The sequence below is a fragment of the Anomaloglossus baeobatrachus genome, chromosome 2 (assembly GCF_048569485.1).
Source record: "Anomaloglossus baeobatrachus isolate aAnoBae1 chromosome 2, aAnoBae1.hap1, whole genome shotgun sequence".
Taxonomy (NCBI): Eukaryota; Metazoa; Chordata; class Amphibia; order Anura; family Aromobatidae; genus Anomaloglossus; species Anomaloglossus baeobatrachus.
In genome coordinates this window covers 731,074,119-731,101,181 of record NC_134354.1, presented here as the reverse complement: position 1 = coordinate 731,101,181, position 27,063 = coordinate 731,074,119, and the positions used below count along the sequence as shown (strand labels likewise).

Below are 27,063 nucleotides of genomic sequence, written 5' to 3'. Positions count from 1 at the left end.
AAGCCCCCAGCATGACCCTGACTCCTGTCCAAGCCTGATCTTACTCCCCCTCTCCTTCATCCTTGGGGCTGGCCAGAAACATAGTAACAAAACCCCACAGAAATGACACGGACAAGGGAGAACGAAAACTCGTACACACTGAACTCACACACAAAGGAGAGACAATATGTGTACAGTAGAATAAAGAAAAGGGAAGGAAATAAACACACAACAGGGAAACTTGCATACCACTCAAAATCACAACTACAGATCACCATAAATAGGATCACCACTAAGACCGGAATCGCTGGAGCTATGCCGAAGCTATTATCGACACATACTAGAAGAATCTCGTACCTTAAATAGGAAGGAAACAGCTGCACATGGCAATTAGCAACCTGAGCTCCTAGTTCCTGTTCACCAGTCTGCAGGAATTAACTCCTGCAGGGCTGAAGACCAGTGAACATAAATCAGCCAATACCCAGCCCTGGCTGAACAACTCTGAAGCTTCAGGTTACTTGTCAGATTCTGTAGTGTGAACAGAGTCCGACGCCACCAAGTTGCATCTTGGACCTGCGGGGCCATGAGTGCTGTCCACAGGAGGCCGCAGTTGCCCATGCCCATGATCAGGGTTCGGGAAGGTACGGACTTTCTCTCTGTTCTCCCTACAGAGGACACTCATGGCTCCGCAGCAATAAATTGACATGCTGCATCTTGAGAAGCCGCACTGAAGGTCAGTTTTTGCTGCAGGTTCTACGCACACAGTGGCAATGGGATTTCTTGAAACCCCATCCACTGTGCTTGTACTGTACAACACAGCGATAACACGTTGTGTCCAAAACGCTTCGAACCCTGATCGTGGGCACGCAGCCTTAATATTTCTGTTGAGTTTATTCCAAATAACTAATTCCCAAATTACTAATATTAGATTGGAATTGTCTTCTAGCTCCGAGACAAGGACTTGCAGCCTAATAACGGCACATTTAGGTTAGTGACGATGTGGCCGTTTTCTGGCAATTCTGTTACTAATTTAGCTTCAATTGCAGTATTAATAACCCTGGCTACAAGCCCTCTTTTCCGTCTATAATCCCCTCCATTTCTCCTTAGCTCTGCCCTTCTGACAATCAGCTATCCAGGACTATTTAGAAGGATCTTCATACAGGATATTAATTGGTTTCATATTTTCAGGAAAGCCTCAAGGTCTTCGCCGCTAAACCCAATGCTTCAGGGAACACATGATAGCGTACAGATTTGATGTTTTTCTTTTTGCAATAATTACAACAGGGTAATAAAGGGTTGTGGTGTCACACTGAGCCGTACTATCAAGTTCATGGTGATGTCATGGCTTGCTGCATGTTTCTCCCAAGCGGCCCTAATCTCTCTTTGTGCCGACAGTCACTGTAAGAAAATATCTGAAGGGATCGAAGGGTCTTAGAGCCCAAAGTGCAAGTATTCCGGGGAACAAAAACAATGTTCAGAATAGAGACAATATTGTGAAACCTTCCAGAATAAAGGTTGTCATTGGTAATAAAGTAATACTGCCATATCCTCGCGAAACTCCCTGCAAAAGTAACAACAGGGAAACCCCACCTTTGCCATATGTGGTTGGAAGATCTCGGATCTCGGGAGTTGTGGTACAGAAACAGCTGGAAAGTCAAAGGCCGTCTGACTATGCACTACTCACCTTTTCAATAAGCTCATAACACTCCTCAAGTTTCTGCACTCTGTCCTTCAGAACCACGCTGGCTTCATTATGGACCATCAGCCATTCCTTGTACTCAGATTCATCAAGATCTACGTATGCAATGCACAATGTTCTCAAGCCTAAGAAAAGGAACAAACAAATACAACTAATATACTAGATATATAGATAGATAGAATAATCAAAAATCTATTGCAATAAACCAATCAAGAACAATGTCAATAACTCAACCCTACTAATATAACAATTAGTTTCTCCAAATCCATCACAAAATGACAAGTTTATTGATTACTGGAGTGTCAGGATTATTCATTTTCCATGACTAGTCCCTCATAAGAGCAAGCATTTGACTCAAGCAAATAAGATGTAACTAATCAGTAGTTTCAAAAAGGAGACAGTTGCACTCTGTAGTGCTAAGTAATGTGGAACAATAAATATGGGAATATAGAAATGCATTACTGCTATGAAAAACATGGAAAAATTAAGATACTTAGCACACAAAAATGGCCAGTTTTATGTGAGCCCAACAGCCAGCAGCAAGGCCTTATCATTGGCTGTTGGGCTCACATTAAACTGGCCATATTTCTGTGCTAAGTATCTAAATTATTTCATATCAGTAATGCATGTCAAGGTGGCCTTGCCATTAGCTGATGGCCTCACATAAAACTAGCCATTTTTGTGTGCTAAGTATCTCAATTTTTCCATATTTTTCATAGCAGTAATGCATGCCAGGTCGCCTTGCCATGGACTGTTGGTCTCACATAAAAGTGGCCATTTTTGTGTACTTAGTATTTACATTTTTTCATGTTTTTCACAGCAGTAATGCATGTCAAGGTTGTCTTGCCGTTAGCTGTTGGGCTCACATAAACCTGGCCATTTTTGTGTGCTATTTCAATTTTTTATAGCAGTAATGCATGTCAGGTCTCCTTGCCATGAGCTGTTGGTCTCACATAAAACTCGCCATTTTTGTGTGCTAAGTATCTCAATTTTTCCATCTCTTTAATAGCAGTAATGCATGTCCAGGTCACCTTGCCATTGACTGTTGGGCTCACATAAAACTGGCCATTTTTGTGTGCTAAGTATCTAAATGCTTCCATGTTTTCCATAGCAGTAATGCATCTCTATAGGTCGCCTTGCTGTTGGGCTCACATAAAACTGGCCATTTTTGTGTGCTAAGTATCTCAATTTTTCCATGTTTGTCATAGCAGTAATGCATGTCTATATTCCCATATTCATTGTTCCACATATCTTAGCATTACAGAGTGCAACTGTCTCCTTTTTGTTACTATGTTTCGTGTTCAGTTTGCACCTGTTCACATTAGAAAGGTAGGATGTGCCATCAGTCTTTTTCTTTAATCAGTGGTTTAATTATTTCTATCAGGTGTTCTTCAGGTAAAACACATCCAATACCTGGATTGGTTCAGGGTTTGTTTACTGTGAATTTTGAATGTATGTTAGATATATGGCTACATCAAGAGAGTGGTTCCTTGCATAAACAAGGAAAAGGATACAAAAGGATAGCAAAGGGATTCAATGTTCCTGGAGATACAGTTGGAAGTAGAGCTCCCAAATTCAAAGATATAGAAGTTATTGGCTACACTACTTCTATGTGGAAGAAATAGGAAGCCATCGCCACCTCCCACCAGAGTCCTGAGGAGATAGGTGGCTTCCTCCAAAAACCCTTGAGTGACTTGGAGCAAGATTTGGTGGCACAAGGCACTGAGGTTTCCCATTGAGTAGTGAGGCACATATTAAACACTTCCAGGATTCCAGGCTCAAACTTCAAGATATAATCCTCAAAAGAACAAGAAAAGTAGGCTCCAATATGCTACAAATCTTATAAATAAGCCACAGAGGTTTGAGAATTCTCTTCTGTAGAGTAGTGATACAAAACAGAAACTTTTATAGTCTATGATCAGCAATATGTCTGGGGGAGATAAAATGAACCATATGCTGAAAAGAACATTGTGCCTACAGTGAAGTATGAAAAAAACAAGGATAAAAAGTGGAAAAATGTCCGCGCTGCTGTGCCAATAAAGAGTTAATTCCAAATAAGAGCAATGCAGGGTGGTTTATTCTACGCGTTTCGGAGATAACCCCTCTCCATCAGTATATCCACCAGTGAAGTATGGCAGTGGCTCTGTGATGCCTACAGTAAAGCAAGATAGTGGCTCGGTGAGGCCCACAGTTAAGCATGGCAGTGGCTCGATGATGCCTACAGTGAAGCATGGCAGTGGCTTGGTGATGCCTACAGTGAAGCACGGTGGTGGGTCGGTGATGCCTACAGTGAAGCATGGCGGTGGCTAGGTGATGCCTACAGTGGAGCATGGCGGGGGCTTAGTGATGCCTACAGTGAAGCATGGCGGTGGCTAGGTGATGCCTACGGTGGAGCTTGGCGGGGGCTTAGTGATGCCTACAGTGAAGCATGGTGGGGGCTTGGTGATGTCTAGAGTGAAGCATAGGGGTGGCTTGGTGATGTCTACAGTGAAGCATGGCAGTGGCTAGGTGATTCCTACAGTGGAGCATGGCGGTGGTTCGGTGATGCCAATAGTGAAGCATGGCGTTGGCTTGGTGATGCCTACAGTGAAGCATGAGGGTGCCTCTGTGATGCCTGCAGTAAAATATGGCGGTGGCTCAGTGATGTCTACAGTAAAGCATGGCGGTGGCTATGTGATGCCTACAGTAAAACATGTTAGTGGTTCAATGACGCCTACAGTAAAGCATGGCGGTGGCTCTGTGATGCCTACAGTGAAGCATGACAGTGGCTCAGTCATGTCTACAGTGAAGCATTGGAGTAGTGATGTTCTACAGCTGCTTTCCTTCCTCTGGGACTCAAAATCTGCCGTTAGTGGGGGCCAAACTGGCAAGGAAGCTGAAGCTTGGGAGTCACTGGACCTTCCATGTAGATAGATAGATAGAATCGGGCAAATATGTTAATAAGTAAAAGGTGAAAAAAATTCAGCTGAGTACATGTGGGCCTGACTTTGGTTTGTAAACTTGTTTTTAGTGGCACATTTTCAATAAAAAGATGAAACATAAAAAAATTCAGCTGAGAAGAGATTAACAGTTTAGCAGTTCTCAAGACTGTAAACTCATCGCCAGTGTAGCCTGCGGCTGAAAACCTGGTTTTGTGTGAAAATATCTGGCATCCTTGAATTTGTGACAATTGTAGGGTCACCGTTTGTGAAAAGGAGATGTCCCTGTTACTGAGTGATGGAAGTGGAATATTTTTCCAACAAACTATATTTTCTGTGTCTAGTATATGCAATGTGTCTAATAATAGTGGTAACAAAGCAGCATGATGTTAATTTATCCAGCCACTGTATCTAATAACAGTGGTAACAAAGCAGCATGATGTTAATTTATCCAGCCACTGTATCTAATAATAGTGGTAACAAAGCAGCATGATGTTAATTTATCCAGCCACTGTATCTAATAACAGTGGTAACAAAGCAGCATGATGTTAATTTATCTAGCCACTGTATCTAATAACAGTGGTAACAAAGCAACATGTTGTTAATTTATCCAGCCCCTGTATCTAATAACAGTGGTAACAAAGCAACATGTTGTTAATTTATCCAGCCCCTGTATCTAATAACAGTGGTAACAAAGCAACATGTTGTTAATTTATCCAGCAACTGTATCTAATAATAGTGGTAACAAAGCAACATGATGTTAATTTATCCAGCCCCTGTATCTAATAATAGTGGTAACAAAGCAGCATGATGTTAATTTATCCAGCCCCTGTATCTAATAACAGTGGTAACAAAGCAACATGTTGTTAATTTATCCAGCCCCTGTATCTAATAACAGTGGTAACAAAGCAACATGTTGTTAATTTATCCAGCAACTGTATCTAATAATAGTGGTAACAAAGCAACATGATGTTAATTTATCCAGCCCCTGTATCTAATAATAGTGGTAACAAAGCAACATGATGTTAATTTATCCAGCCCCTGTATCTAATAATAGTGGTAACAAAGCAACATGTTGTTAATTTATCCAGCAACTGTATCTAATAAAAGTGGTAACAAAGCAACATGATGTTAATTTATCCAGCCACTGTATCTAATAATAGTGGTAACAAAGCAACATGATGTTAATTTATCCAGCCCCTGTATCTAATATTAGTGGTAACAAAGCAACATGTTGTTAATTTATCCAGCCACTGTATCTAATATTAGTGGTAACAAAGCAACATGTTGTTAATTTATCCAGCCACTGTATCTAATAACAGTGGTAACAAAGCAGCATGATGTTAATTTATCTAGCCACTGTATCTAATAACACTGGTAACAAAGCAGCATGTTAATTTATCCAGCCACTGTATCTAATAATAGTGGTAACAAAGCAGCATGATGTTAATTTATCCAGCAACTGCATCTAATAATAGTGGTAACAAAGCAGCATGATGTTAATTTATCCAGCCACTGTATTTAATAATAGTGGTGACAAAGCAGCATGATGTTAATTTATCAAGCCACTGTATCTAATAACAGTGGTAACAAAGCAGCATGATGTTAATTTATCCAGCCACTGTATCTAATATTAGTGGTAACAAAGCAACATGTTGTTAATTTATCCAGCCACTGTATCTAATAACAGTGGTAACAAAGCAGCATGATGTTAATTTATCCAGCAACTGTATCTAATAATAGTGGTAACAAAGCAGCATGATGTTAATTTATCCAGCCACTGTATTTAATAATAGTGGTGACAAAGCAGCATGATGTTAATTTATCCAGCCACTGTATCTAATAAAAGTGGTAAGAAAGCAGCATGATGTTAATTTATCTAGCCACTGTATCTAATATTAGTGGTAACAAAGCAGCATGATGTTAATTTATCCAGCCACTGTATCTAATAATAGTGGTAACAAAGCAGCATGATGTTAATTTATCCAGCCACTGTATCTAATAATAGTGGTAACAAAGCAGCATGATGTTAATTTATCCAGCAACTGTATCTAATAATAGTGGTAACAAAGCAGGATGATGTTAATTTATCCAGCCACTGTATCTAATAATAGTGGTAACAAAGCAGCATGATGTTAATTTATCCGGCCACTGTATCTAATAATAGTGGTAACAAAGCAGCATGATGTTAATTTATCCAGCAACTGTATCTAATAATAGTGGTAACAAAGCAGCATGATGTTAATTTATCCAGCCACTGTATTTAATAATAGTGGTGACAAAGCAGCATGATGTTAATTTATCAAGCCACTGTATCTAATAACAGTGGTAACAAAGCAGCATGATGTTAATTTATCCAGCCACTGTATCTAATATTAGTGGTAACAAAGCAACATGTTGTTAATTTATCCAGCCACTGTATCTAATAACAGTGGTAACAAAGCAGCATGATGTTAATTCATCCGGCCACTGTATCTAATAATAGTGGTAACAAAGCAGCATGATGTTAATTTATCCAGCAACTGTATCTAATAATAGTGGTAACAAAGCAGCATGATGTTAATTTATCCAGCCACTGTATTTAATAATAGTGGTGACAAAGCAGCATGATGTTAACTTATCCAGCCACTGTATCTAATATGTGAGAAGGTGACCGGGGTTATCTATGACGGCCGGTATGTCTCACCCCGGTTGTGCTCACTTCATGATAGAAAGCAACTCCACCCCAGGGTTCATGCTGTGTCCCGGCAGGCTGAACGAAGGGTTAATGCTGTTTCCCTACAGACTGAACGAAGGGTTAAAAGGAAACAGGACCAAGGGCGGGGTGTGCCTGGTGGGAGGGAGTGAATACAACTTCCTGAGTTTCTGCCGGAGAGGCACATATGTATTGTAATGGACTCTTGTGACTATTAAACCGGCTGTTATGAACCTTGATGCCTGGATCCCGTGTCTTCTGCTGCGCAGCCGACCACGCTACCTCACATATGGTGGAGAATCGGCGGGCATGCCAGCCCGGTGAGGTGTAGCTTCCATTGCTGGTTACCCGGTGGCACATGTCCTGGATTCAAGCAGCTATATTACAGCCCCAAACCCGGCGACGCCATGGAGGAGATACTGAAGCAGCAGCAACAGATCAATGCACACCTGCTCCAGTCCTTGAAAGCGCAGGACCAAAGGCACCAGGAACAGATGGTTCTCCTGGCCAAGGCGATCCGTGCTGGACCGGCAGCAACAAACCCGGGATTCGGTGATGACAGCAGCGTCCGGAAAGCGGTGAGACAAGCGTTGCAAAAGATGACCCCGGGGGATGATGTGGAAGCGTTCCTGGCGGTGTTTGAGCGGGTGGCTGAGCGGGAAAAGCTGCCGACCCCCCAGTGGGCTGAGGTATTGTCGCCCTATCTGACGGGGGAGCCCCAGAAGGCGTACCTGGACCTCTGTACCGAGGACGCCATTGACTATGTGACCCTGAAAGCCGAAATACTGGCTCGGTTGGGGGTGAATACCTATGTCCGGGCGCAGCGGGTAAATCAGTGGTTCTATGAGGAAGCTAAACCCGTACGCTCCCAGGCCTATGATTTATTGCATCTCGTAAAAAAGTGGTTGCAGCCTGACACTCTGAGCCCGGTGCAGATGGTGGAAAGGGTAGTGGTGGATCGCTTTGTGCGCACTTTACCCGTCACCATTCAACGGTGGGTAGGACAGGGCGACCCGAGTACCCTGGACCAATTAGTGTCCCTGGTAGAGCGGCATGTGGCTACGCAGGACTTGATACGGGACACTGAGACTTTGCGTACCGCCCGTCGGTCCGGCCCCTCCAAGCCTAGGGCCAAGGACCCACCGCCGACACCGGTGCAGGAGTCCGCTACTGTCCCATCGGAAGCCGCGGCCGCCGTCCCTGAGGTCCGGAGGATCCAGTACCCTAAACGACAATTCGTCAAGGGAGTGTCCTTCCCTATTAGATGTTGGCGGTGCCAGCGGGTGGGACATATGGAAGCCCAGTGTCCACTTACCACGGAGCCCATGGACTGTGGTGTCACCCGGCGGGGTTCAATGTATGCCCAGGTGGTGTGTACCGCTGACCTGGGCTCCCCAGAGACTGAGCCCCACTTGTGCCAAATACAGGTGAATGGGTGTCCGGTTACAGGCTTGTTGGATTCCGGGAGCTTAGTGACACTTGTGCGATCAACCCTAAGGGCTAAAGTAAAGGCCACAGGACGTACCGTGGGGGTGGTGTGCATACATGGGGACCGCCGAGACTATCCCACAGGGACTGTCACCCTCACAGCACCTTGCGGTCAGGTGCAACATGAGGTGGGACTTATTGACACTCTTCCCTATGACGTGATCCTAGGAAGGGATCTGCCGTATTTTTGGTCATTATGGAAGGGACCTCCTAAGTCCCCTCAGAGATTGGTCAGTCCGGGACCTGAGCCCTACAATCCTGAATCCGGGACGCCTGCCGTAGGGGTTCCCATGATAGGGTCAGAACGGGAACCCGATAGGTCGCCCCTAGAGGTATTGGCAGGAGAGGCTGAGACGGTCGAACCCATCCCGGACTTGGAGGCATCCCCGGATACGTTTGGGACAGCCCAACTCCAGGATCCTACATTAATACATGCCCGGAGTCGGGTGACAGTAGTTGATGGGGTGGCACAGCTACCCGGTGCCCAGGTAAGGTACCCCCATTTCGCTCTTAAACAGGATTTACTCTACCGGGTAGATGAAATACGGGGCGTGGGGGTAGAGCAGTTGGTGGTGCCCCAGCCGTATCGACGGCGGGTCCTCGACTTAGCTCACAAACACCTGATGAGTGGCCACCTAGGGGTCAAGAAAACGCAGGAGCGAATATTGCAAAGGTTCTATTGGCCCGGGGTCTTTGGGGAGGTAAAACGGTTCTGTGAAACCTGCCCGGAGTGTCAGCTTACCGCACCCCTGACCCACTTTCGCAGTCCGTTGGTACCGTTACCCATTATAGAAGTCCCGTTTGAACGGATAGGGATGGATTTGGTGGGACCCCTCGTAAAGTCCGCTCGAGGGCACCAACACATCCTAGTGATCGTTGACTATGCCACCCGGTATCCAGAGGCGATACCTCTCAGACATACTGCAGCAAAGCTGATAGCTCGGGAGTTGTTTGCTGTGTTCTGCCGGGTGGGGTTGCCCAAGGAGATCCTTACGGATCAGGGAACCCCATTCATGTCTAAAGTGACCAAAGAGCTATGCCGGCTACTCCAGATCAAGCAGTTGCGTACGTCGGTGTATCATCCTCAGACGGACGGTTTAGTGGAACGATTCAACAAAACCCTGAAAACCATGCTCAAAAGGGTGATTTCCAGAGACGGGAAAGACTGGGATATGATGCTTCCCTATTTGATGTTTGCCATACGAGAGGTGCCACAGGCATCCACGGGGTTTTCGCCCTTTGAGTTGTTATACGGGCGACATCCCCGGGGATTGTTGGACCTGGCAAAGGAAACATGGGAGCAAGAGCCCACCCCCCATAAAAGTGTGATTGAACACATTTTAGGACTGCAGAACCGCATAAGCGCGGTCATGCCCATTGTGAAGGAGCATTTACAGGAGGCTCAGGCCGCGCAAAGCGGTCGCTACAATAGACAAGCCACCATGCGGACCTTTAAACCCGGGGATCGGGTGTTGGTATTGATCCCCACGGCGGAGAGTAAATTCCTGGCTCAGTGGCAAGGCCCCTACGAGATAAAGGAAAGAGTCGGGGTGGTTAACTATAAAGTATTGCAGCCCGGTAGGCGGAAACCTGAACAAATATACCATGTCAACCTGTTAAAACCCTGGCAGGAACGGGAAAGCCTGATGGTTGATTTTTCCCCCTCTCCCTCCTCTTCGGGTCGTTCACCTCCGGCTTCAGCGACCTCCGGAGAGGACGAACCGGAAGTAAGGATCGGAGAAGCCCTCACCAAGCAACAGAGGCGAGAGGCCAGACGGCTGGTTCAGCAGAACCCCGATGTCTTCTCCGAGCTGCCCGGTAGGACCAGTCTGATACGACATGACATTGTCACCGAGCCTCACCAGAAGGTACGCCTGAAGTCATACCGGGTACCGGAGGCTCGAAGACAAGCCATATCGGAGGAAGTGAAGACAATGCTACGCCTGGGGGTCATCGAAAAATCCCGGAGTGAATGGGCTAGTCCCATTGTCCTAATACCAAAACCTGATGGCTCCTTAAGGTTCTGCAATGACTTTAGGAGATTGAACGAAATATCCAAGTTCGATCTCTACCCCATGCCCCGGGTGGATGAGCTGATTGATAGGCTGGGACAGGCGCGATATTTTACCACGCTCGACCTGACCAAGGGGTACTGGCAGGTGCCACTGACTGAGTCCGCCAAGGAGAAAACCGCTTTTGTTACGCCGGAGGGTCTCTTCCACTATGTTGTCTTGCCTTTTGGGTTACATGGCGCTCCAGCCACGTTCCAGAGGTTGATGGACTTGGTGCTGGAACCCCACCAGGCGTATGCATCAGCGTACCTTGACGACATCATTATTTACAGCTCCGAGTGGCAGACCCACTTGGAACAGGTACAAGCGGTGGTGGACGCGCTTCGAACAGCCGGATTGACAGCCAATCCCAAGAAATGTGCGTTGGGACTCACGGAAGCCCGCTACTTGGGCTACGTGATAGGCCAAGGAGTGATTAAGCCCCAAATTAACAAAGTGGAGGCGATCCAGCAGTGGCCTAGACCCCTGACCACGAAGCAGGTTAGGGCCTTCCTGGGTATCGTGGGGTACTACAGGAGGTTTGTCAAAGATTTTGCGGGACTATCAGCCCCCTTGACGGACCTTCTCAAAGGCAAGAAGTCCGTCATGGTGCGCTGGACTCCGCAGGCCGAGGACTCCTTCCGGGCCTTGAAGGGGGTCCTGTGCGGACGGCCCGTTCTTGTCAACCCTGATTTCCGGAAGGAGTTTATTGTACAGACTGACGCCTCTGAGGTCGGCCTGGGGGCAGTGCTGTCTCAGGTGGTTCAGGGGGAGGAACACCCCGTCACCTTCTTGAGTAGGAAGCTCACCCCTCCCGAGCGGAATTATAGCGTAGTGGAGAAGGAGTGCCTGGCGATTAAGTGGGCCTTGGAGTCCCTACGCTATTACCTGCTGGGACGGCAGTTTCGCTTGGTGACGGATCACTCTCCACTGGTCTGGATGAGGTCCGCCAAGGAACGGAATGCCCGGGTTACCCGGTGGTTCCTTTCTCTGCAGAACTTCCGGTTTACGGTTGAACACCGGGCCGGTAGGTTGCTGGGCAATGCCGATGCCTTGTCCCGCGGCCCGTGTTTGATGGCGGGAGTTCAACCCCGCACGCTTGAACTGAGGGGGGGGGTATGTGAGAAGGTGACCGGGGTTATCTATGACGGCCGGTATGTCTCACCCCGGTTGTGCTCACTTCATGATAGAAAGCAACTCCACCCCAGGGTTCATGCTGTGTCCCGGCAGGCTGAACGAAGGGTTAATGCTGTTTCCCTACAGACTGAACGAAGGGTTAAAAGGAAACAGGACCAAGGGCGGGGTGTGCCTGGTGGGAGGGAGTGAATACAACTTCCTGAGTTTCTGCCGGAGAGGCACATATGTATTGTAATGGACTCTTGTGACTATTAAACCGGCTGTTATGAACCTTGATGCCTGGATCCCGTGTCTTCTGCTGCGCAGCCGACCACGCTACCTCACAAATAAAAGTGGTAAGAAAGCAGCATGATGTTAATTTATCCAGCCACTGTATCTAATATTAGTGGTAACAAAGCAGCATGATGTTAATTTATCCAGCCACTGTATCTAATAATAGTGGTAACAAAGCAGCATGATGTTAATTTATCCAGCAACTGTATCTAATAATAGTGGTAACAAAGCAGCATGATGTTAATTTATCCAGCCACTGTATCTAATAATAGTGGTAACAAAGCAGCATGATGTTAATTTATCCAGCAACTGTATCTAATAATAGTGGTAACAAAGCAGCATGATGTTAATTTATCCAGCCATTGTATCTAATAATAGTGGTAACAAAGCAGCATTCTGTTAATTTATCCAGCCACTGTATCTAATAATAGTGGTAACAAAGCAGCATGATGTTAATTTATCCAGCCACTGTATCTAATATTAGTGGTAACAAAGCAGCATGATGTTAATTTATCCAGCCACTGTATCTAATAATAGTGGTAACAAAGCAGCATGATGTTAATTTATCCAGCCACTGTATCTAATAAAAGTGGTAAGAAAGCAGCATGATGTTAATTTATCCAGCCACTGTATCTAATAAAAGTGGTAAGAAAGCAGCATGATGTTAATTTATCCAGCCACTGTATCTAATATTAGTGGTAACAAAGCATCATGATGTTAATTTATCCAGCCACTGTATCTAATAATAGTGGTAACAAAGCAGCATGATGTTAATTTATCCAGCCACTGTATCTAATAATAGTGGTAACAAAGCAGCATGCTGTTAATTTATCCAGCCACTGTATCTAATAATAGTGGTAACAAAGCAGCATGATGTTAAGTTATCCAGCCACTGTATCTAATAATAGTGGTAACAAAGCAGCATGATGTTAATTTATCCAGCCACTGTATCTAATATTAGTGGTAACAAAGCAGAATGATGTTAATTTATCCAGCCACTGTATCTAATAATAGTGGTAACAAAGCAGCATGATGTTAATTTATCCAGCCACTGTATCTAATAATAGTGGTAACAAAGCAGCATGATGTTAATTTATCCAGCCACTGTATCTAATTACAGTGGTAACAAAGCAGCATGATGTTAATTTATCCAGCCACTGTATCTAATTACAGTGGTAACAAAGCAGCATGATGTTAATTTATCCAGCCACTGTATCTAATATTAGTGGTAACAAAGCAGCATGATGTTAATTTATCCAGCCACTACTGCATATAAGAAAACTCCAAGAGACCAATTTTCATTTTATTAGTAGCCAGGCAATACAAAATATTCATAGACATCAATAAAGAATGCAAAAATTCTAAGATACCCGTATAAGAAGATACCCGTATAAGAAGATACCCTTCTCCTGGCTTTCTTGGCCCAAAGGCATGGACGGCCATTGCTTTTATAAAGGCAACAAATCCTTTAACTTCTAAATTCTGATCCTAACATCCTTGAGATTTATATTTTGGCCCTGGACAAGGGAGGGAAGAAAAAAGCTGGAGTTTTCTGTAGCTGCAGCCTGGCGAGCATTATCACAGAGTATATAAAGGCGGTGGTGGTGAGACATAGCTCACTTATCAAGCTGAACATGACATTAATACACTTAGACATGTCAGTCTCTGATAAAACCCTTAAATCATTCCCGAGTCGAGCGTTTTCATCCAAGAAATGATCATTCCTTAAGTTTTCCTATAAGATATAGTGCAGTAGTCCTTATCTCTCCAACAATAAATACTGGTCTTGCTGAAAGGCTTTATTAAACTTGGACAATTATTTGACAAAATAAACAATGGAACGTTGTAAAACGCAGTCTTATTTTTTATTAATTGGATTTAGAGTGAAGGATCAGTTTTACATGTTATTTTTGGAGATGGCGTATATTACAGTAACCTAGACCGTGTTGCCAATTACATTTTTTTTTTTCTCGAAAACTTATCGAAAAATCACGGACAGACAATATTTTTTCCGAACTGTATGGGAAGAATTCTAGAAGAGGTTTTAATGGACTGTCCAGGATACATTGTCCGGCTGACAAGCCTGGTACTATCTTACATTTTTTCATGTATGTCTGACAATCAATTCTAAAACAGAGGAGATGGGTAAGACACCTTGAGCTCTAGCGCCACCTATTGGAGGTATAAACCCTAAAAGTTAATATCAACCCTTCAATGAGCCTCGCCACAAGACTTTGGAAAAAAACTCCACATGGAATCGCAATTTGCAGACATGATGTTTTGGCGTGTTGTCCTTCCTCAGTGCAAAGCATGAGGTCTGATTTGACTGTATGAGAGGGATCTAAGGGGTAACGTTTCTCCTTGTGGACAGTGACATGCCTGACATGCCATGTAATTCTCCTGTGGAGAATGGTGGTGGCTTAGTGATGCCTACAGTAAAGTATGGCGGTGCCACTTCAGGGTGAAAGATGACTTTAGCACTAGTGTCACATATTGTAAGTATCAATCCTAAAAGTCAATATCAACCCTTCAACGAGCCTCGCCACATGACTCTGGATAAAAGTCCAACCGGAATCTCAATTTGCAGACATGATGTTTCAGGGTGTTGTCCTTCCTCAGTGCAAAGCATGAGGTCTGATTTGACTGTATGAGAGGTATCTAAGGGGTAACGTATCTCCTTGTAGACAGTTACATGCCTGACATGCAAGTGTAAGAAGGCTTATACATCTAAAAATTGCCTCTTCAGAGAGAAAGATGACTTTAACACTAGTGTTGCGTATTGCAAGTATCAATCCTAAAAGTCAATATAGACCCTTCAATGAGCCTCGCTATATGACGTTGGATAAAAGTCCAACCGGAATTTCAGGGGTGTTGTCCTTCCTCAGTGCAAAGCATGAGGTCTGACTTGACCGTATGAGAGGCTTCTGACTGAGATCTACGGTGTAACGTTTCTCCTTTGGAGAGTGACATGCCTGACATGCAAGTATAAGGAGACTCAGGCCATGTAATGCTCATCTGTAGAATTACATCTATAAATTGCCTCTTCAAGGAGAAAGATGACTTTAACACTAGTGTTGCGTATTGCAAGTATCAATCCTAAAAGTCAATATAGACCCTTCAATGAGCCTCGCTATATGACTTTGGATAAAAGTCCAACCGGAATTTCAATTTGGAGACATGATGTTTCGGGGTGTTGTCCTTCCTCAGTGCAAAGCATGAAATCTGATCTAACTGTATGAGAGGGATCTGATTGAGATCTACGGTGTAACGTTTCTCCTTTGGAGACTGACATGCCTGACATGCAAGTGTAAAGAGACCTATAGGCCATGTAATGCTTCTCTGGAAAATTACATATATACAGTTAGGTCCAGAAATATTTGGACAGTGACACAAGTTTTCTTATTTTAGCTGTTTACAAAAACATGTTCAGAAATACAATTATATATATAATATGGGCTGAAAGTGCACACTCCCAGCTGCAATATGAGAGTTTTCACATCCAAATCGGAGAAAGGGTTTAGGAATCATAGCTCTGTAATGCATAGCCTCCTCTTTTTCAAGGGACCAAAAGTAATTGGACAAGGGACTCTAAGGGCTGCAATTAACTCTGAAGGCGTCTCCCTCGTTAACCTGTAATCAATGAAGTAGTTAAAAGGTCTGGGGTTGATTACAGGTGTGTGGTTTTGCATTTGGAAGCTGTTGCTGTGACCAGACAACATGCGGTCTAAGGAACTCTCAATTGAGGTGAAGCAGAACATCCTGAGGCTGAAAAAAAAGAAAAAATCCATCAGAGAGATAGCAGACATGCTTGGAGTAGCAAAATCAACAGGTACATTCTGAGAAAAAAGGAATTGACTGGTGAGCTTGGGAACTCAAAAAGGCCTAGGCGTCCACGGATGACAACAGTGGTGGATGATCGCCGCATACTTTCTTTGGTGAAGAAGAACCCGTTCACAACATCAACTGAAGTCCAGAACACTCTCAGTGAAGTAGGTGTATCTGTCTCTAAGTCAACTGTAAAGAGAAGACTCCATGAAAGTAAATACAAAGGGTTCACATCTAGATGCAAACCATTCATCAATTCCAAAAATAGACAGGCCAGAGTTAAATTTGTTGAAAAACACCTCATGAAGCCAGCTCAGTTCTGGAAAAGTATTCTATGGACAGATGAGACAAAGATCAACCTGTACCAGAATGATGGGAAGAAAAAAGTTTGGAGAAGAAAGGGAACGGCACATGATCCAAGGCACACCACATCCTCTGTAAAACATGGTGGAGGCAACGTGATGGCATGGGCATGCATGGCTTTCAATGGCACTGGATCACTTGTGTTTATTGATGACATAACAGCAGACAAGAGTAGCCGGATGAATTCTGAAGTGTACCGGGATATACTTTCAGCCCAGATTCAGCCAAATGCCGCAAAGTTGATCGGACGGCGCTTCATAGTACAGATGGACAATGACCCCAAGCAAACAGACAAAGCTACCCAGGAGTTCATGAGTGCAAAAACGTGGAACATTCTGCAATGGCCAAGTCAATCACCAGATCTTAACCCAATTGAGCATGCATTTCACTTGCTCAAATCTAGACTTAAGACGGAAAGACCCACAAACAAGCAAGACCTGAAGGCTGCGGCTGTAAAGGCCTGGCAAAGCATTAAGAAGGAGGAAACCCAGCGTTTGGTGATGTCCATGGGTTCCAGACTTAAGGCAGTGATTGCCTCCAAAGGATTCGCAACAAAATATTGAAAATAAAAATATTTTGTTTGGGTTTGGTTTATTTGTCCAATTACTTTTGACCTCCTAAAATGTGGAGTGTTTGTGAAGAAATGTGTACAATTCCTACAATTTCTATCAGATATTTTTGTTCAAACCTTCAAATTAAACGTTACAATCTGCACTTGAATTCTGTTGTAGAGGTTTCATTTCAAATCCAATGTGGTGGCATGCAGAGCCCAACTCGCGAAAATTGTGTCACTGTCCAAATATTTCTGGACCTAACTGTAAATGGCCTCTTCAGAGAGAAAGATGACTTTAACACTAATGTCACCTATTGCAAGTAGCAATCATAAAAGTCAATACTGACCCTTCAACGAGCCTCGCTATATGGCTTTGGATAAAAGTCCAACCAGAATTTCAATTTGGATACATGATGTTTCGGGGCGTTGTCCTTCCTCAGTGCAAAGCATGATATCTGGTCTGACTGTATGAGAGGGATCTAAGGGATAATGTTTCTCCTTGTAGACAGTTATATGCCTGACATGCAAGTGTAAGGAGGCTTATAGGCAATGTAATGCTCCCCTGGAGAATTACATCTAAAAATTGCCTCTTCAGAGAGAAAGATGACTTTAACACTGGTGTTGCCTATTGTAAGTATCAATCCTAAAAGTCAATATCAACCCTTCAATGAGCCTCGTCATATGACTTTGGATAAAAGTCCAACAGGAATCTCAGTTTGCAGACATGATGTTTTGGGGTGTTGTCCTTCCTCAGTGCAAAGCATGAAATCTGATTTGACCGTATGAGAAGCTTCTGACTGAGATCTAAGGGGTAACGTTTATCCTTGTGGAGAGTGACATACATGACATGCAAGTGTAAAGAGACTTATAGGCCATGTAATGCTCCTCTTGAGAATTACATCTATAAATTGCCTCTTCAGAGAAAAGGAAGACTTGAACTCTAGTGTAACCTATTGGAAGCAGCAATTAAAAAAGTCAATATTAACTCTTTAAAGAGGTTGTCTGGTCTAAAATGATAAGTCTGCTGTCACTCTATGTGATTACAGACTTACAAATCCTCTGAACGCATGCAATGTGAGCATTCACCGGTTTCTGAGCTGGAAACGCAGTCACCTGAACATAGTTGTGTGCTATGCATGTTCCCGGCCAGGACCCAACTAGTGGGCACGGCAACATTCAATACAAGTGTATGGAATGGGCATGTCTGACTAGTAGGTGCGGCCGTCTAGTGCGCGCAGCTTTGCTCAATAGACAAACTGTATATTGAGTGAGGTTGGGCCCACTAGTTGGGTTTTGGCCGGGAACATGCATATCACATAACTGTGGTCACATGACTACCGTTCCTGTCTCCGAAACTGGTGAATCCCCTCAATGCAGTGTGTGCACTTAGAGGATTTATAAGTCTGCTGTCACACTGTTATAATTTTAGACAGGATAGCCTCTTTAACAAGCCTTGCTATCAGACAACCTATTTAAAGAGTCAATATTGACTTTTAGGATTACTACTTGCAATAGGTGGCACCAGAATTCAAGTCCTCTTCCTCTCTGAAGAGGCAATTTACATAATTCCCCAAACGAGCATTACATGGCCTATAAGTCTCCTTACACTTGCATGTCAGGGATATCACTCTCCACAAGGAGAAACGTTACCCCTTAAGCTACACTGAAGCCAACGCTTCTTTGTACCCCTTTTCACCACTCTAGGCTGTAATGTCTTTTTAGTCTTCTGTCACTACTTGTTGCTTCTGGGATGGTTCTTTTCAGTCACAGCATCCTGCTGTGTGACATCGAAGACATTTTGCCACTTCAGCAGCAATCGCAGAGCAGAAAAGAGGGTGTAGAGAGTCTGGCGCTCCTCATACACATAAAGGCCCCGTTGCACGCAGTGACGTATCTAACGATATATCGCTGGGCTCACGGATTCCGTGACGCACATCCGGCATCGTTAGCGACGTCGTTGCGTGTGACACCAAAGAACGAGCGCTAACGATGGAAAATACTCACCTTGTCGTCCATCGTTGACACGTCGTTCATTTTCAAAAAATTGTTGATTGTGGAAGACGCAGGTTGTTCGTCGTTCCCGAAGCAGCACACATTGCTACGTGTGACACCTTGGGACTGACAAACTACAGATTACTTGCGGCCGCCGGCAATGCGGAAGAATGGAGGTGGGCGGGATGTTTACGTCCCGCTCATCTCCGCCCCTCGCTTCTATTGGACGGCCGCTGAGTGACGTCGCTGTGACGCTGAACGTCCCTCCCCCTTCAGGAAGAGGATGTTCGCCGCCCACAGCAAGGTTGCTTGGGAGGTAAGTACGTGTGACGGGGGTTACTGACTTTGTGCAACACGGGCAATGAATTGCCCGTAACGCACAAACGATGGGGGCGGGTGCGATCGCACGATAAATCGACGCGTGTAACGGGGCCTTTAGGTAAAAATCATCTGAATCAAACGATTTTGGTGGCATCAGACAACCAAATACTGTATATAGGAGAGTCCAGACTATCCCCATCACATTATTGGGTGGAATCATCTGACAGCAGATTGACTACTTTAGTTCTGTGGAAAGTCAAACTACCGTCAGATTATTTTATCAGCGGCTCTTTCACAGAGTACACAGGAGTGCTCCTGTATATGGAGGGATCGCTGGAGGTGGCTGTCAGCTGAATGATAATTCGTCCAACCGCCATTTAAAGTGAACGGCTAGCTTTAGGGCAGATTGGCTAGCTTTAGGGGAGATTGGCTAGCTTTATGGGATTTTGTGCTGCCCCTTTAAGAATTGGGAGAGTACACGCACCCTAAGGCTATGTGCGCACATTGCGTACTGTCCCTGCAGAAATTTCTGCAGCGATTTGAACAGCACACGTGCACTTCAAATCGCTGCAGAAAGAGTCCGTAATGAAAAAAAAAAAAAAGCCGATTCCATGCGCTCTGAGTGCAGCCCCTCCCATAGACAGAGCGGGGGGCTGCATGCAGAGTGCAGGAAAAAAGTGACATGTCACTTCTTAGAACGCGCGCTTCGGGCAGCAGCCGAAGCGCTGCGCGCTAATACGCCACGTTCGCACGGCTCCTGCATAATCTTCATAGATTATGCAGGGGACGCAGGACGCATGCAGTTACGCCTTAGGCTACATGCGCACACTGCATCTTTTTGTGTTCACACACTGCAGCCAAAACTGCACCTTGTCAGAGAGAGCCTGGAAATGTCACGAAAAACGCTTGTAATTGTAGGTGCGTTTTTGCTGCGTTTTTGTGACAAATGTTGACAAAAACGCAGGAAGAATTAACATGCTGCATTTTTTCTGTCACAAACATTTGACAAATAAAACGCTGACAAATAAACTGCAACGTGCGCAGAGCAAATCTGACTTCTCATAGACTTTGCTGGGAAGTCAAATGTCAGAAAGTTCTGACAACAAAACTGCAGCCAAAAACGCACCAAAAACGCACCAAAAAACGCAGCGTGCGCATGTAGCCTGAGGGAGTTGATAGGATATATCATCGATATATCCGTCCCAGACAACCCCTTTAAGGCATGTTCTGTCAGATTTCATTTTTTTTTCAGGAATAAATAGTACACAGAAAATAGTAAACTTGTAAATATTTGTTATCAGAGAAATTGGCTTCTTTCTCCTGAATTGATCTTTCCTTCTCAAAATTCTAAGTTATCGGTTAAAACCTGTCTTTAGTGATTACAGACTTTCCCACTACTGATAGGAGATGGCAGTTGGTGGTCATAAAGTTCTATTGAAAACTGTACATGTTTCAGGAGAACTTGCAGCAAAATGTCGGCCTCTAGCCCCTCCCCTCTCCATAGAATTTAAAAGCACCAACTGTCATCTCCTATCTTAGTATTGGGAAAATCTGTCTTCACTGAATACAAATTTTACCCGTAAATTGAGAATGAACGATCAATATAGGAGGATAAAGAAGGACATTTTACTGATAAGATCTATTACAAAGTTGCTTAATATCGTATGAACCATTCATTTATAAAATTAAAATGCCAGTGACACTTTAAATATCTGACAATCCAGTGGTTCCATTTCTGGTATTTATTTATTTTTATTTATCTTAGGCACTTATATGGCGCTATTAATTTCACGTTGCTTTACAGACGTGATCATCACTGTCCCCATTGGGGCTCACAATCTACATTCCTTATCAGTATGTTTTTGGAGTGTGAGAGGAACCTGGAGGAAACCCAAGAAAACATTGGGAGAACATACAGACTCCTCGCAGATTAGTTTTTTGGTGGGATTTGAACACAAGGACCCCAGTGCTGCAATATAACAGTGCAAATCACTGAGTCACCATACAGTGCTAACCACTGAGTCACCATACAGTGCTAACTAGGGTTGATCAAATATCACAAATATTCGGCAATATTCGGCTTCGCAAATATTCGACGAATAGGTTGCCGCTATGCGAATATTCAATGCGCAATGTAATTCTATGGGAAGCCCGAATAGTTGCTATTCGCCAACTATTCGGGTTTCCCATAGAATATTAGCAAATAGTCGAATAGCGGCGACCTATTCGTCGAATATGGGGGTAGCCGAATATTTGAGGTATTCGATCATCCCTAGTGCTAACCACTGAGCCACCATACAGTATTAACTACTGAGCTACCGTACAGTGTTAACCACTGAGCCACCATACAGCGTTAACCACTGAGCCACAATGCAGTGCTAACCACTGAGCCACAATACAGTGCTAACCACTGAGCCACCATATAGTGCTAACCATTGAGACACCATACAGTGCTAACCACTGAGACACCATACAGTGGCAATCACTGAGACACCGTACAGTGCTAACCATTTATACACCATACAATGCTAACCACTAATCTAACATACAGTGCTAATCACTGAGGCACCATACAGTGCTAACCACTGAGCTTGAGCCAACATACAGTGCTAACCACTGAGCCAACACACCGTGCTAACTACTTTGACACCATACAGTGCTAACCACTGAGGCACCACCATTTATCGGGAGAATAGGATTCCCTATAGGATTTGGCACTCCAGGAAAAAAAAAATGGAGGTGGTTATTCATAAGGGCAAATACCTACATTGTAGTATATGACAGTTATGTGAATGTCCATCATAATCTACGATGGAGAGATACATCATGCACAACCATCTTTTCTGCTCTTAAAAGTAATGAACAGAAAGAAGTTGCAAATAATGGGGTGCCAGAGATACCTGGGGGCTGCAAAGAAGGTCATCATGGTCCACATGTGGTCAGGAGTCACTGGTTGTACTCCTGGCATATGGGCTCAATCCCCTTCTGTTTGGCATAGACAGGAATTACCAATCCCAAACTGGTGACATTACAATGCACAGCACAAGGCGGAAACAAAACACTAAAATAGATATCAATTTCTGTCTTGAGTTGGCAAATTTATACGATCAATGGTAAAGTATATCACAAAAGTGAGTACACCCCTCACATATTGTTATATCTTTTCATGGGACAAGACAGAACATATGACCCTGTGATACAATGTACAGTGTCAGTGTACAGCTTGTATGTATAAGGCTGTGTGCACGAGAAAGTGCCATTTTCTTAAAAAAAACCGTACCCTCTGAAAAAATCCAGCACCCGCGGTAAAAAACCACGGTAAAACCACACCCGCGTTTTTGCCGCGAGTTGCTGCGATTTGCTGCAGATTTGCCGCAGATTGGTCCCCGCGGTTTTTACCATTATCTATGTCAAAAACCGCAGGTACCTGAGGAAAAAAAGTGACATGCTCATTAATTCCGCAGCGGAAAATCCGTGGGTAAATCCGCGGGTATATAAAAAAAAAACAAAAAACACTGCGCACAGCATTTTTTCAAACCCATAGGATTTGCTGGGGAATGACTGCAGCAATGTTAGACACATTTTCTGCAGCAAATCCGCGGCAAAATCCGCTGTAGATCCGCAGCGTGCGCACAGGGCCTAACAGTGTAAATTTGATGTCCTCTAAATAACTCAACATTCAGCCATTAATGTCTAAACAACTGTCAACAAAAGTGAGTACACCCCGGAGTGAAAATGGACAATTTTAGGCATTTTCCATCCCCAGTGTTATGTGACTGATTAGTGTTATAAGGTCCCCATGTGAATGGGGAGCAGGTGCGGTAGATTTGGTGTTATCGCTCACACACTTTCTCATACTGGTCACAGAAATGAGGGTGTACTCACTTTTGTGATAGTGTAGATCTGTCCCTTTTTTTTTTTTTTAAAAAAAAAAACAAGCCAAAATTTCTTGTTTTATTCAAAAAAGGCCAAAAAGTTGCTAGCTACTGAGCAAATCTGCTGTTAAATTCATCAAAAACTGGAGAAAATCTTGAAATAAAGCCCCCAACTGTGTCTAGACAGAAAAAAAATGAAGGTACCACTTCCTTAATTCAAGCGATGGTCCCAACGGATAAGATTCGCAACCATGTGCTATATCCTACAGATGAGCCGCCGGTGACAATCCTGGAAGACGCCCGCTTCAGCATTCTGAAGAATTATAAGAATATCAACAAGAAAGACGCGATTTACCTTCAGAAGCAAACTGCTCAAGATGGTTCAACGTCTGCTCCATGTACTGCGATTCTCTTGACAGCCTCTCAAATATAACATTGTCCTTAAAAATTAAAAAAGGATAAGATTAGTATTCCGGCCGATAGCCCCGCGAAAAGACAACAGCCAGTTTAGAGGAGTTTTTGTGCCAGGTACATTATCTTTTACTCTTTTTTCATTGATGGATACTCCACTCATGAACATAAAATTAATTACAGACCGTATAATGAATATCACTTGATGTAATCTATCATTTCTATTCCCAGGGTTAATCTGATACATGAGATTATCAGACGTTTTCAGGTTGGACTAGACTCTGCCATAATGTTGGGCCAGTAGAATTAGGGCCGCTTTACACGCTGCGACATCGCTAGCATTTGCTGTGGTGATTGCTGCCGTAGCGAACATTATCACTACGGCAGCGTCACACGCACATACCTGGTCGGCGACGTCGCTGTGACTGCCGAACAATCCCTCCCTCAAGGGGGCGGTGCGTTCGGCGTCACCGCGACGTCACTAAGCAGCCGGCCAATAGCAGCGGAGGGGCAGAGATGAGAGGGACGTAACATCCCGCCCACCTCCTTCCTTCCTCATTGCCGGTGGACGCAAGTAAGGAGAGGTTCTTCGTTCCTGCGGTGTCACACATAGCGATGTGTGCTGCCGCAGGAACGACGAAAAACATCGTACCTGCAGCTGCAACGATAATTGGGAATGGACCCCCATGTCACCGATTAGCGATTTTGAACATCTTTGCAACGATTCAAAATCGCTCATAGGTGTCACACGCAACAATTTCGCTAACGTGGCCGGATGTGCGTCACAAATTCCGTGACCCTGTAGCGTGTAAAGCGGCCCTAAGGCTTTGTGCCCATGGGACAACGTACCCACGGACTTTTACCCAGGTTTGTCCACAGGTTTACCGCAGCAGCTCTCTGTAATCCACAGCTATCCATTGCTGTGGTATATGTGCAGAGTTGTTGCGGTAAACCTGCGGGACAAGTGCGGAAATACCTGCGGAATTCCCGGCCTCTATCTCCATAGTGGAGGAGCAGGACATCCGCAGCATATTCCGCAGCCGCACATTCCGCACCATTGATACAGAACTTCCCAAATCCCATAGGATTACTTGGGGGAGTGTCTGTACTTGCTAGAACCTGAGGATTTATCTAGAAAATCCAGATAAATCCGCAGGTTTTCCGCGGCAAAATCCGCGGGTACGTTGTCCCTTGGGCACATAGCCTAAGGCTATGTGTCCACGCTGCGGAAAATGCGCGGATTTTGCCGCGGATTTCTCGCGGAAAAGCCACGGATTTTCCGAAAATCTGCAGCCGCGGCACTTCCCAGCCATTTTTATGGCATTTTGGAAATGCTGTGCCCATGCTGCGGATTTTTCCGCGGCGGATTTGGTGCGGATTTTGATCCGGAAAAATCTGCAACATGTCAATTATTGTTGCGGATTTCGATCCGGATTTTGGCTTGAGAATTGGAAAAAAAAAAAATCAGCACCAAAATCCGCGGCAAATCCGCGGCAAATCCGCACCTTTGAAAAGGTGCGGATTTGCCGGGAAAGCCTAAGGCTATGTGTCCACGGTAGAATGTTGCTGCGGATTTTTCTGCATGAAAATCCGCGACTTTCGCGGCAAATCCGCACCTTTTTTTGCCGCGGATTTGCCGCGGATTTACCGTGAAATTGCCGCGGATTTTTTTTCCCCCCCCCATTCTATAGCCAAAATCCGCACCAAAATCCGCAACAATAATTGACATGCTGCAGATTTTTCCGGATCAAAATCAGCGGCAAATCCGCCGCGGAAAAAAACGCAGCATGGACACAGCATTTCCAAAATGCCATTGAAATGGCTTGGAAGTGCCGCTGCTGCAGATTTTCGGAAAATCCGCGCTTTTTGCGCAGCGTGGGCACATAGCCTAAAGCTTCAATGGATCCAGTTGGTGACCCCTAAGGCCCTGTGCCCATGGGAGAAAATACTTGCAGATTTTGCTGCGGATTTTCTATATTTTCCAAATAAATCCACAGGTTTGCGCAAGTACAGACACTCCCCATGTTATCCTATGGGATTTGGGGAGTGCTATTTCAATGATGCGGATTTTGCACCTGCAGAAAATGCAGCGGATTTCCCGCAGTCGCAAAGCACTGCATATCAATTATTCCTGCAGATTTCCTTCCTTTCTACTATGGAGATACAGGACGGGAAATCCGCATAAATAACGCTCAAATTTCGCACGTTTTCTGCAACCATTCCGCGTGAAATCGGCAGCAATGGATAGCTGCGCATTCTGGGGAGCTGCTGCGTGAACCTGCGGAAATATCTGCAGACAATTTCGCAGGTATTTTTTCTTGTCTGCACAGGGACTTAAGGGTGCTTTACACGCTGCAACATCGCTAGCGATTGCTAGCGATGTCGTGCGCGATAGCACCTGCCCCGTAGTTCGTGCGAAATTTGGTGCTCGCTGCTGTAGCGAACATTATGGCTACGGCAGCGTCAAACGCACATACCTTTTCAGTGACATCGCTGTGACCGCCGAACAATCCCTCCTTCAAGGGGGAGGTGCGTTCGGCGTCATAGCGACCTCACTGCGGCGTCACTAAGCGGCCAGCCAATAGAAGCGGAGGAGCGGAGATGAGCGGGACGTAACATCCCGCCCACCTCCTTCCTTCCGCATTGCTGGTGGAGGCAGGTAAGGAAATGTTCGTCGTTTCTGCGGTGTCACACATAGCGATGTGTGATGCCGCAGGAACGACGAACAACATCATACCTGTTGCAGCAGCGATATTAAGGAAAGGAGCGACATGTCAACGATCACCATTTTTGAACGATTTTGCGATCGTTGATCGTCGCTCCTTGGTGTCACACGCTTTGATGTCGCTACCGGCGCTGGATGTGCATCACTAACGACGTGACCCCGACGATATATCGGTAGCGATGTCGCAGCGTGTACAGAACCCTTTAGGCTCTATTTCATTTGGGTCGACAAATAACCTACTACATTATTATGGATGGTATGTTCTGTGTGATACATTTCAATGTTGTGCACCTGCTTTATACAAATGGAGGGTGGGCTGGAGTATTATTTCTAGTGGTGGGATCAGAGGACCAAGGTGTGCCTGTTCCTGATCAATGTCTGCCAAGCTGCTAACCATGTACACAGAAGATCGGAGTGGGGCTTTAAGATCTGCTTATGGCATAGTTTAGGATAGCACGAGTTTTTAGATTATAGGGAACCAACCACCAGGAATTTGCCATATAAAATGCAGGCAGTGGCATTCTGGTGCTAGCATGGTGAATAAAATCACTTTAAAATAACCTTCACTTTTCAGATTGGATATTTGATTGCAAAAAAAAAACGTTCATAAAGGTCCAAAATTTGGTGCATTCTTTGACGGATGTGTGTACCAGGGAGGGCTTTTGTGGGTCGTGTCCTCTGTGTAACAGGAAAATGTTGCTTCCTGGTATCAGCTTTGTTGGCTGAGGCCCCGCTCCTTCTGGTCACATGGGTATGAC

General features: G+C 44.7%; 1 protein-coding gene across 1 annotated transcript in view; it reads right to left on the bottom strand.

Annotated features, from left to right (window-relative positions):
- The window catches only part of ATP8A2 (ATPase phospholipid transporting 8A2), a 1,156,459-nt gene that overhangs the window by 729,296 nt on the left and 400,100 nt on the right, over positions 1-27,063 (bottom strand). The window contains exons 21-22 of the mRNA XM_075337374.1: positions 23,525-23,609; positions 1,664-1,803 (exon numbers count right to left, since the gene is read on the bottom strand). Coding sequence (XP_075193489.1) covers positions 1,664-1,803; positions 23,525-23,609 — 225 coding nt within the window. The remainder of the gene's footprint in view (positions 1-1,663; positions 1,804-23,524; positions 23,610-27,063) is intronic.